General features: G+C 47.8%; 1 protein-coding gene across 1 annotated transcript in view; it reads left to right on the top strand.

The window, feature by feature from the left end:
- FBXO41 (F-box protein 41) overlaps positions 1-12623 on the top strand; it is a gene marked incomplete at both ends in the record, with an annotated part of 49224 nt that overhangs the window by 14955 nt on the left and 21646 nt on the right. Inside the window, 3 exons of the mRNA XM_081332417.1 lie at positions 884-1239; positions 4510-4745; positions 11773-11888. Of these exons, the coding sequence (XP_081188543.1) occupies positions 884-1239; positions 4510-4745; positions 11773-11888 (708 nt within the window). The remainder of the gene's footprint in view (positions 1-883; positions 1240-4509; positions 4746-11772; positions 11889-12623) is intronic.

The raw sequence follows: 12623 nt of genomic DNA, 5'->3' as shown, positions 1-12623 counted from the left end.
AAGACTCCTGCGAGTCCCTTGGACTGCAAGGCGATTAAACCGGTCGGTCCTAGAGGAGATCAACCCTGACTGCTCTTTAGAAGGCCAGATCCTGAAGCTAAAACTCAAATACTTTGGCCACCTAATGAGAAGGAAGGACTCACTGGAGAAGAGCCTAATGCTGGGAAAGATTGAGGGCAATAGAAGAAGGGGACGACAGAGAAGGAGGTGGATGGATGGAGTCACTGAAGCAGGAGGCGTGAGCTTAGATGGACTCCAGAAGATGGTAGAGGACAGGAAGGCCTGGAGGAACATTGTCCATAGGGTCGCGATGGGTCGGACATGACTTCGCAACTAACAACAACAACAACAACCTTTCTTGTCATTTTTTCCTGCGGGCACAATGGCACACATTAAAAATGAAATTGAGTTGCTTCCACTCCAAGTGTACACATACATAACACACATTTGAAACATGCTACATACAACATATGTATAGACGTCCTGCCGGCACCCTTACATGTAAGTAACATATAAATATTAGTCACCGTCCATCTAGAATTCATAACGGAACGAGGAAGCTTGAGAGTCTTGCGTGGAGTTGAGTTGGCTACAATCAATTGTCCCATTCTGTTTACAACTGGCCAGCCCTGTATCCTGATGTTCCCTGTTGTTAAGTGGCTAGGGTCTTCTCATTAGCCCCCCCCCCCAGAAATCCTAGCTCTGCAGCTGCACAGCTCGGAGACCAGAGACACCCCCCCCCCAAGATCTTGTCCAGGTGATGTTGAGTTGATCCTTTGACCCACCCAGATTCTCCGAGAGCCTCAACGATCCCTCGTTTCAAGCCGGAGCTACAAATATTCCCCTTTATCAGCTTCCAGATGTTTTGGCTGTCTGATTTCAGGGCCTCCAGCTGTGCCAAGGCTGTCTCCCAGAGTTCGGGGTGCTACGACAGCGACAGCCCCGAAGCCTACCATGGGGGTGAGAACAGCAACGGGCCCTCCTACCAATCTCGGGGCTCGGAGAGCGGCTGTGACCGGCCCGCCGGAGTGCGCAGCTCGGCTTTGCGCAGACAGGCGATTCAGAATTGGCACCGCCGGCCGTACCGCAACAGCACGGAGGGTGAGGAAGGCGACGTCTCCGACATTGGATCCCGGACCACCGAATCGGAGGCCGAAATGTGGGAGGTGGAACCCAGGGTGCCCGCTGAGGTCCAGCAGGTGAATTTCTCCAGGCCAGGACACAATTCCAGGATGGCAGGTAGGTTTTGTCCACTGAGCAGACCAACGTCCAGAGGTCAGTCATCAGTTTACTGTTAGCAGAATAACAGAGTTGGAAGGGACCCTGGAGGTCTTCTAGACCAACCCCCCCTGCTCAGGCAGGAGACCCTATACCACTTCAGACAGGTGGCAGTCCAATCTCTTCTTGAAAGCCTCCAGTGATGAAGCACCCACAACTTCTGGTGGCAAGCTGTTCCGCTGGTTAATTGTCCTCACTGCTAGGAATTTTCTCCTTAGGTCCAGATTGCTTCTCACCTTATCGTTTCCATCCATTGTTTCTTGTCTTGGAAGGGATCTTGGAGGTCATCTAGTCCAACCCCCTGCTCAAGCAGGGAGACCCTGTACCATTTCAGACAAATGGCTGTCCAACCTCTTCTTTAAAAATGGAATGGAATGGAATGGAATGGAATGGAATAGAATAGAATAGAATAGAATAGAATAGAATAGAATAGAATAGAATAGAATAGAATAGAATAGAATAGAATAGAATAGAATAGAATAGAATAGAATAGAATAGAATAGAATAGAAAATAGGAATGAATAGAATGGAATGGAATGGAATGGAATAGAATAGAATAGAATAGAATAGAATAGAATAGAATAGAATAGAATAGAATAGAATAGAATAGAATAGAATAGAATAGAATAGAATAGAATAGAATAGAATAAGAAATAGGAATGAATAGAATGGAATGGAATGGAATAGAATAGAATAGAATAGAATAGAATAGAATAGAATAGAATAGAATAGAATAGAATAGAATAGAATAGAATAGAATAGGAAATAGGAATGAATGGAATGGAATGGAATGGAATGGAATGGAATAGAATAGAATAGAATAGAATAGAATAGAATAGAATAGAATAGAATAGAATAGAATAGAATAGAATAGAATAGAATAAGAAATAGGAATGAATAGAATGGAATGGAATGGAATGGAATAGAATAGAATAGAATAGAATAGAATAGAATAGAATAGGAAATAGGAATGAATAGAATGGAATGGAATGGAATAGAATAGAATAGAATAGAATAGAATAGAATAGAATAGAATAGAATAGAATAGAATAGAATAGAATAGAATAAGAAATAGGAATGAATAGAATAGAATGGAATGGAATGGAATGGAATAGAATAGAATAGAATAGAATAGAATAGAATAGAATAGAATAGAATAGAATAGAATAGAATAGAATAGAATAGAATAGAATAGAATAAGAAATAGGAATGAATAGAATAGAATGGAATGGAATGGAATAGAATAGAATAGAATGGAATGGAATAGAATAGAATAGAATAGAATAGAATAGAATAGAATAGAATAGAATAGAATAGAATAGAATAGAATAGAATAGGAATAGAATAGAATAGAATAGAATAGAATAGAATAGAATAGAATAGAATAGAATAGAATAGAATAGGAAACAGAATAGAATAAGGAATAGAATAGAATAGAATAGAATAGAATAGAATAGAATAGAATAGAATAGAATAGAATAGAATATTTATTTATTTATTTATTTTATTTTATTTTAATTCCATTTATATCCTGCCCTTCTCCGAAGACTCAGGGCGGCTTACAAGCTTAGCAGTATAGCAGTATAGCAGAATAGAATTAGAATTAGAATTAGAATTAGAATAACAGAGTTGGAAGGGACCTTGGAGGTCTTCTAGTCCAACCCCCTGCTCAGGCAGGAGAACCTATACCACAGACATGTCAAACACAAGGCCCAGGGGCCAGATCCGGCCCGCGAAGTGGTTTCATGCGGCCCGCGAAGCCATCCTGGAAACAGTGAGGGAACGGCCCCCACTGCCTTGGCCCCGGCCCTGAGACCCTCCTTCTGCCAGAGACCCCCAGATCTGTCCCACTCCTGCCCGGGCTCCCATAGGCACCCTTGATGCGAACGATGTAGAGCTGGCCACGCCCACCCAGTAGGCCATACGCACTCTAGCCACGCCCACCCAGTAGGCCACGCCCACCCAGGCCACACCCACCCGGTCCCCTGAGGGCAACCGCCATGCTGATGCGGCCCTCAGTGAAATTGAGTTTGACACCCCTGCTATACCATTTCAGACAAAGGGCTATCCAATCTCTTCTTTAAAAATTCCAGTGTTGGAGCATTCACAGCTTCTGGAGGCAACTTCTGTTCCACTGATTGTCCTCATTGTCTGGAAATTCCTCCGTAGTTCTAGATTGCTTCTGCCTTTGATTAGGCTTTAAACATCTTGGGAATAAACATATGTCCATCATCCAACAAAAAAATCAAAGTAAAAATAAATAAAACACAGGTAGTGCTCAACGTACCACAGTTCATGTAGTGACCGTTCAAAATGACAACGGCACTAAAAAAAAATGACTCATGACCACTTTCCGCACTTACGACCGTTGCAGCAACGCCGTGGTCACGTGGTCGAAATTCCAAACAGCTTGGCAACCGTCATGTATTTGTGACGGTCGCAGTGTCCCTGGTCATGTGACCCCCCCCCCCTTTTGCGACTTTCTAAGAAGCAAAGTCACTTAACAATTGTGGCAAGAAAGGTCGTAAAATGAGGCAAAATTCACTTAATAAATGTCTCGCTTAGCGATGGAAATTTTGGACTCCATTGTGGTCCTAAGTGGAAGACTACCTTAATAATCAAAAAAGGATAAATAAGTCAACAAGAAAAGCCAACTACAAAGAAAGCCAAAGGTCCGACTCGATGGACCACGAAGTCTTTTTCTGCCGTCAATTCGCCTCTATTTCTATTTTTAATGCAGGCAGTCCCTGACTTACGACCACAATTGACATCGTTAAGTGTGACATTTCTTAAATGAGTTTTGCCCCATTTTACAATGTTTCCTGCCACCTTTGTTTAGTGAATCCCTGCACGTGTTCAATTCGTAACACGGCCGTTAAGCGAATCTGTCTTCCCCGTGGACGCTTGCCTGTCAGAAGTTCGTAAAAGGGGATCACGTGACCCCGTGACACTGCGACCATCGTAAATGGGAGTCAGTTGTCAAACATCCGAATGCAAATCCCGTGACCATGGGGATGCCACAACGGTCGTAAGTCTGGAAAATGGTCATAAGATCCTTTTTTTACAGTGCTCTTGTAACTTCGAACCGTCACGAAAGGAAGGGTCGTAATTTGAGGACTGCCTGTATTTAACCCCTTCAAGGAGTGCACCTCTGTTTTGATGATGCTGGTAAACCACCCACGGCGAGATGAGCATCATATAGCTATAATGAATCGTTTTTTTACGCCCCAGCCAGGTCCGATGCTGGAAAAGGGGGACGGTCCGAGAGGGGAAACAGCTCCCGTTCCAACGAGGTCATCAGCCCGGAGATCCTGAAAATGCGGGCTGCTCTTTTCTGCATTTTCACATACCTCGACACCAAGACCCTGCTCAGGGCTGCGGAAGTCTGCAAGGACTGGAAATTTGTGGCCCGACATCCCGCCGTATGGACCAGGGTGTTGCTGGAAAACGCCAGGGTCTCTTCAAAGGTAACATGGAGCTTTCTGCCGCTGGGCTTGTGAGGTGGGGGTGGGGTGGGGGGTCTTCTCTTTTACTAGAGTTCCTCCTTGGCTTACAACTCTTCGTCTAGTGACCGAGGTAACAATGACACAGAAAAAGTGACTTGTTTTGCGCTCTTAGGGCCGTTACCGCATCCCGGTGGTTGTGTGATCAAAATTCAGACGCTCGTGTTCTGTCCCAGCCTGCGTGAATCCTTGTCATGCTCACCAGGAGAAACCCCTCTTCCAAGAAACAGGCAGGAACCACAAATAAAAACCAACCCCTTTTTATTCTCACAGACCTGAGTCAACGTCCAAGGCAAACAAACACACTTCGCAGAAACTCCATCCTCAACACGAACCGCTGCCTTCGGCAACCTGCACCTCCCACACCTTCCCTTTTATCATTCAGCCCAGGCGTGGTTTCCTAATGCCTTCTCCTTTGCCTTTGGAGCCGCCCCATTGCATTCCTCTGTCCTACTCGCTTCTCTTGCCGGCATTTCTGTGCATCCTGGATATTTCCCAGCTGTGCTTCGTCACTGTCCAACTCAGACTCCCAGCACAGCTGTGTCTCAGCCTGAGCGCGAGTAGAGGGGCCAAGCTCCTCGTCCGACTGTAAGTCTTGGAGCTCCTCAGAGCCTTCCTCTGACTCTGTTGTCACTCCAGGCCCCTCTTCCTCCTCCTCTGAGTCCTCAGACTCAGCTGTCGGATACACGGGCTGGCAAGGAATCACAACACCTTGGCAACCGGCATATACCTATGACGGTTGCAATGAATTGGGGTCATCTGATCCCTTTTTGCAACCTCCCGATGAGCAAAATCAATGGGGAAGCCAGGTCCATTTTTAAAAAAAGTGTGTTACCAACTCAGCAACTGCAGTGATTCATGTAACGACCGGGGCATAAAAGGTCATAAAAGGAGGCAAAACTCACTTAACAACCGTCTTGCTTGCCAAGAGAAGTTTTGGGCTTGTAATTTGTAAGTCTCACGCGGCTCCTTTTATATGCCAGTAGCCAAACACCTGAATTTTGATCACGGGGATGCTGCAACCGTTGTTGCAAATCATTTTTTTCCCCATTGCTGTCGTAACTTCGAACGGTCACTAAAGGAAAAGTTGTAATTTAATTTAATTTAATTTATTGAGATTTGTATACCGCCCTTCTCCCAAAGGGACTCAGGGCGGTTCACAGGGCATAAATATAAATAACAATACAAACATTAAAAGACAATTAAATCAGTGCCCAAGTTAAAACAAAAATAATAAAACAAGCCTATAAAAAACCCATGTACCCCCATCAGGCCAGACCCGCTAGTTCAAATAAATGGGTCTTCAACCCGCGACGGAAGGATCGGAGGTCTGATGCCATCCGGAGCTCAACCGGCAGTTGGTTTCATAACGCCGGAGCACCCACAGAGAAGGCCCTCCCCCTGGGGGCCACCAGTCGACATTCCTTGACAGGAGGCACCCTGAGGAGGCCCTCTCTGTGGGCGCGCACAGGGCGGAGGGGAGTCGACGCCGGCAGCAGGTGGTCCTCGAGGTATCTCGGACCCATGCCATGTAGGGACTTAAAGATCATAACCAAAACCTTGAACCTTACCCGGAAGACAACTGGTAACCAATGCAGCTCACGGAGCAAAGGTGTAACATGGGAGTACCGGGAAACTCCCAAGACAACTCTCGCGGCCGCATTCTGTACCAGTTGGAGCCTCCGAGTAGTCTTCAAGGGAAGTCCCATGTAGAGAGCATTACAGTAGTCTAGGCGAGAGGTCACGAGCGCATGAGTGACCGTACATAAGGCCTCCCGGTCCAGATAGGGCCGCAACTGGCGCACCAGGCGAACCTGGGCAAAAGCCCCCCTAGTCACGGCCACTATGTGATCCTCCAAAGTGAGTCGTGAATCTAGGAGGACTCCCAAGTTGCGAGCCCTATCCACAGGGGGTAAAAGCTCACCCCCCATAGAAAGAGATGGAACATCCCAGGTGTCCCGGGAAGCCGGAATGTACAGCCACTCAGTCTTGTCAGGGTTGAGTTGAAGTCTGTTCCTCCCCATCCAGACCCGAACCGCCTCCAGGCAACGGGACATCACAGCGAGGGCATCACTGGGGTGGTTTGGGGTCGAAATAAAAAGTTGGGTATCATCAGCATATTGATGATACCCAACTCCAAAACCACGAATGATCTCACCCAGCGGTTTCATATAGATGTTGAACAGGAGAGGCGAGAGGACCGACCCCTGAGGAACTCCACAAGCGAGAGTCCTAGGGGTCGACCTCTGCCCCCCTGCCAACACCGACTGCGAGCGTCCCAGGAGATAGGAGGAGAACCACTGAAAAACCGTGCCTCCCACTCCCAATCTCCTGAGACGCTGCAGCAGGATACCATGGTCGATGGTATCGAAAGCCGCCGAGAGGTCTAATAGGACTAGGACAGAGGAATACCCCCTATCCCGAGCCCTCCAGAGATCATTCACCAGAGCGACCAATGCCGTCTCCGTGCTGTGCCCGGGCCTGAAACCCGATTGGTAAGGGTCCAGATAATCCGCTTCATCCAGGACCAGAGGGAGCTGATGCGCCACCACACTCTCAACAACCTTCGCAAGAAAGCGAAGGTTGGAGACTGGACGAAAGTTGTTCAATACAGCTGGGTCCAAGGCAGGCTTCTTGAGGAGAGGTCTCACCACCGCCTCCTTCAAGATGGTGGGGAAATAACCCTCGCTGAAAGAAGCAGATATAACCGCCTGGAGCCAGCCTCGTGTCCTCTCCCTAGCTGCATAAACCAGCCAAGAAGGGCACGGATCCAATAAACATGTGGTGGAACTCAGCTTCCCCATAATCCTGTCCACTTCATCAGGGGTCACAGAATCAAACTCCTCCCAGATAACATTGACAAGACCGCCCGCGTCCTGATCGCCAGACTCTGCCCAGCTGGAGTCCAAACCGGTCCGAATCCGAGCGATTTTATCTGACAGATGTTGACTAAACTCCTCGGCACGACCCTGCAAGGGATCCTCCCTCACCTCCTGATTAAGAAGGGAGCGAGTCACCCTAAACAAGGCGGCCGGGCGATTATCTGCGGACGCGATGAGGGTGGAGAAGTAATTACACCTCGCCTCCCTCATCGCAGCGAGATAAGACCTAATGTAGGTTCTTAACCGCAATCGGTTGGGTTCAGATCGGCTGGACCTCCAGCAGCTCTCTAGGCCCCGTTTCCGACGCTTCATCTCCCGGAGCTCCGCGGAGAACCATGGAGCTCGCTGGGATCTGCGCCGGGTCAGGGGCCGCAAGGGTACAACCCGGTCGAGTGCCTCAGTGGCTGCCCTTTCCCAGGCTTCCACTAAGGCATCCGCCGAGCTGTGAGCAATGGAGGCAGGTGGGGACCCCAGCGCCGCTTGGAACCTATCAGGATCCATTAGGCGTCTGGGGCGGTACCATCTAGTTGGTTCCGTACCCCCACGGCGGGGGGTGGCAAAATGGAAGACCAGCCGCAGGAGGTGATGATCGGTCCATGACAGGGGCATAATAAATGGAGAGCCCCCACCAAGATCATCCAACCACCGTCCAGATAAGAAAATCAGGTCAAGGGTGTGGCCTCCCTCATGAGTTGGTTCAGAAATTACCTGCGTCAGGTCCATGGCCGTCATGGAAGCCATGAACTCCCGAGCAAGCTCAGATGAACCTCCCAGGGATGGTAGGTTGACGTCTCCCAAAACTATAAGTTTGGGGAACTCAACCACCAACCCCGAGAGGATATCGAGCAGCTCGGGCAGGGCTGCCGCTACGCGACTAGGCGAAATGTACACGAGCAGCAAGCCCAACTGCGCCCCAGAGCCAAATCTCATAAAGAGAGACTCACACCCGACTATCTGAGGAACGGTGGTCTCCCGCGGACATAAGGTCTCCCTAGCGATCACCGCCACACCCCCACCCCTACCCTGAGCTTGAGGCTGGTGTAGCACCCGGAAGCCTGGTGGGCAAAGGTCAACCAAAGGGACCCCACCTTCTGGGCCCAACCAAGTCTCCGTGATGCAAGCCAGGTCCGCATGCTCACCCTCAACTAAATCCCTAACAAGGGGAGCTTTGTTAACCACGGACCTGGCATTCAGGTACACCAGCCGGAGCTCAGGAGGCTGCACATCCTCGCTCCCGGAACCTCGGGAAAGAAGCCGAGGGTCGGAGCGCCCCACCGCTTGCAAATAGCGGAGACGGCGCTCCCGGTAACGATATGGCCCCCTGTCTATCCGCCTGCTGCCATTCCCCGTCGTGGGAATTGGTAAGTCAAGGACTACTTATATGGCTGCCTATTTAAAAACAACTTGGTGGATGCCCAGGCTTCCTTTGCAGCTGTGATCTTGCCTTTAATAGAGTTGATTGATAATTCCATTTGGCTGATTTTTTGTGATGCAGATTTTAATTATGGTTATAATCTGTAAGTTTTATTAGTTTATAGTATAGAAGACAATGATTATACAAAAGTAAATAGCATCCTTTGGTGCGGTAAAATAGAAACGGATTTTAATTATGGTGAGTAAGGTTATTGGGTGATATGCTACATTTAGAACAGGGGTCTTCAAATTTGGCCCTTTTATGACTTCTGGACTTCAGCTCCCAGAATTCCTCAGCCAGGCACGCGTGCCTGGCTGAGGAATTCTGGGAGTTAAAGTCCACAAGTCATAAAAGGGCCAAGTTTGAAGACCCCTGCTTTAGAAAGTCTGTTTTGGGAGCTAGCATGTAAATGTACATTACAGCTAGTCCTTGAGTTACAAAGCTAGATAGACGTTAAGTGAGTTTTGACCTCATTTTATGACCTTGCTTGCCATTAAATGAATCGCTGCAGGTGTAATGCAATTGTTAAGTGCCTCTGGTTGTTTTTTTCCCCCATTGACTTTGCTTGTCAGAAGCTCACAAAAAGGGGATCGCATGACACTCTCAGAAAGTTGCAAAAGGGGGTTCACATGACCCCACGACACGTCGTAAATATGAGTCGGTTGCCAAGCGCCCGTGGCCCTGCGACCATGGGAATCCTGCAAAGATTGTCAAGTGTTCAAATGGTCATAAGTCCCTTTTCCGGTGCCGTTGTAGCTTTGAACGGTCAGTTAAACGAATAGTTGTAACGGACAACACCTGTATCAATTCTGATGTCACAATCTTCTCGGAGTCTCCGGGGGGGTTTCCTGAATGTTGTGTGAATTGATGTTCTCTTTTCTCCTTGTCCCGGGCTGTCATTCCAGCTTCCAAGTCTGGAAGCAGAAGATTTGTGCGCATCGTTCTGAAAACTCTTGACTGAGTTGAGTGGACTTGCTGGGAAGATTTATTTTCCTGGTGGAGTCTGGATTTAATACTTGCTGACGCTATTTCCCACCCACCCCCCATTCAATATTTGCCCTTTGTGGATTGCCAATTTATTTACTCGCTCTCTCCCAATTTCCTGCTTGTTGAACGCAGGCCAGCTCACCATAAAGAATAAAACTTAGCACCCAATTAAAAAAAAACAGTTAAAATTAACCATTAACTTGAATTCTGATAACAAGGCCTTCTTCTCTACTTCCTTTGCAGCCCCATTCCCACAACCTTAAAAATGAAATTCTGTTTCAAGGTAGCTCATTTCTTAAACCCGGCCCTTTGGGTCCCATTTAGAGACCAAAACCATGGCCTTGAATTGTGTCTAGCACACAACCTGCACAACATGGAGGTGATGTGCTGCAATACGGTGGCTCAGGATGTAACATAGCTGCTTTGTGTGTGTGTGTCTGTGTGTGTGCGTGTGTGTGCACGCGCAGGCGCGCCAACGGATGCTTCTGGATAGTTTTCAAGGGTAGCTCCTTGTTCAACTCCTGCAGTAGTCAAGCTGGAATGTTAATCTGACTGTGGGTCCTACTCCATTCCATAAAGTACAGGTATTTCTCAGCCTACGCTCACAACAGAGCCCCGAAATTTCTGTGAGGCAGTTGTCAAGTGAGTTTTGCCCTGTTTTACGACCTTTCTTGCCACAGCTGTTAAGTGAATCAAGGCAATTGTGAAGTTAGTAACACGGTCGTTAAGTGAATCTTGATTCCCGTTGGCTTTGCTTATCAGAAGGTCAAAAAAAAAAGGATCACGTGACCCCAGGACACTGCAACCATCATAAATGTGAATCAGTTGCCAAAGCGTCTGAATTTTGATCATGTGACCATGGGGGGGGAGGGTGTTGCAACGGTCATAAGTGTGAAAAACACTTAAGATATTTAATTTAATAGCTGGAAGATGAAGTGTACTTTATAATGAGCCAGAAGACAGAGTTGGGGTTGATGGATTGGAGAGGGCGGGCTCCTGCGTGAGGCAATCTGCATTATGATTGGTTGCTGGGTGAGAAGGGGGAGTTTCCCTTTTTTCCCGCCTTTTTTTAAACTCTGCGTGCTCTGCAGGCTGTTCTGCGATTTACCTGACAATTTACCTCAGGATGTAGCGATGGGCAGGACTACCTTGCTTGCTGTAAATATACAGATAGTCCTCGACTTACAACACTTCGTTAAGTGACCCTTTGAAGTTACAACAGCACTGGAAAAAAAGGGACTTATGACCGTTTTTTCACACTTACAACCATTACAGCTTCCCCACGGTCACGTGATCAAAATTCAGACGCATGGCAACTGACCCCTATTTATGACGGTCGCACCGTCCCGAGGTCATGTGATTTCCCCCCCCCCCATTTCTGCAACCTTCTGAGATGCAAAGTCATTGGGGAAGCCAGATTCACTTAACAACCGTCGTACAAACTTAATAACTGCAGCGATTCACTTCACACCTGTGGCCGGAAAAGTCCTAAAATGGGGCAAAGCTCCCTGAACAAATGCCTCGCTTAGCAACAGAAATGTTGGGCTCAGTTATGGTCGTACGTTGAGGACTACCTGTAAATGTGAAATATATTTTTATTGAGATAAAACTACAAGATCGTGTCAGTGTCCCTGACTCTGTTGGGACACCAGTTGTGTAATTCCCTGACTTTTCTCTGGTTGTTTTTTTTTTGTGTGTTCTTGCTCAGTTCCTGGTCATGCTGTCACAATGGTGCACCCAGACCCACTCGCTCACCCTCCAAAATCTGAAACCCAGGCAAAGGGGGAAGAAGGAGACGAAGGAGGATTACATGAAAAGCACACGGTGAGGCAGTCTTCCGATGTCTGAGGGGCTGCCCCAAAGAAGAGGGAGGGGGGTCCACCTATTCTCCAAAGCGCCCGAAGGCAGGACGAGAAGCAACGGATGGAAACTAATCAAGGAGAGAAGCAACCTGGAACTCAGGAGGAATTTCCTGACAGTGAGGACAATTAACCAGTGGAACGGCTGGCCACCAGAAGCTGTGGGCGCTCCATCACTGGAGGCTCTTAAGAGAGTAGACAGCCATTTGTCGGAAATGATAGATGGTCTCCTGTTTCAGCAGAGAAGACCTGCAAGGTCACTTCCAGCCCTGGGTTCCTATAACACAGGAAGGCAGGGGAAAGAGACAGAGGGATGGGTGGATACAAGGAAGGGAGGGAAGGAAGGAAGGAAGGAAGGAAGGAAGGAAGGAAGGAAGGAAGGAAGGAAGGAAGGAAGGAAGGAAGGAAGGAAGGAAGGAAGGAAGGAAGGAAGGAAGGAAGGAAGGAAGACCTGGAATTTAGGATGCTTGGATGGCCTGGAAGTTTAGATGGATGGATAAATCAAGGAAGGAAGGAAGGAAGGAAGGAAGGAAGGAAGGAAGGAAGGAAGGAAGGAAGGAAGGAAGGAAGGAAGGAAGGAGGGAGGGAGGGAGGGAGGGAGGGAGGGAGGGAAAGAAAGAAAGAAAGAGAAAGAAAGAAAGAAAGAAAGAAAGAAAGAAAGAAAGAAAGAAAGAAAGAAAGAAAAAGAGAAAAAGAAAGA

The sequence above is a fragment of the Vipera berus genome (genome assembly GCF_964194415.1).
Source record: "Vipera berus genome assembly, chromosome: 7".
Lineage (NCBI taxonomy): Eukaryota > Metazoa > Chordata > Lepidosauria > Squamata > Viperidae > Vipera > Vipera berus.
Note: the sequence above shows the minus strand (reverse complement) of the source record. Positions and strands in the feature narration are given on the sequence as shown.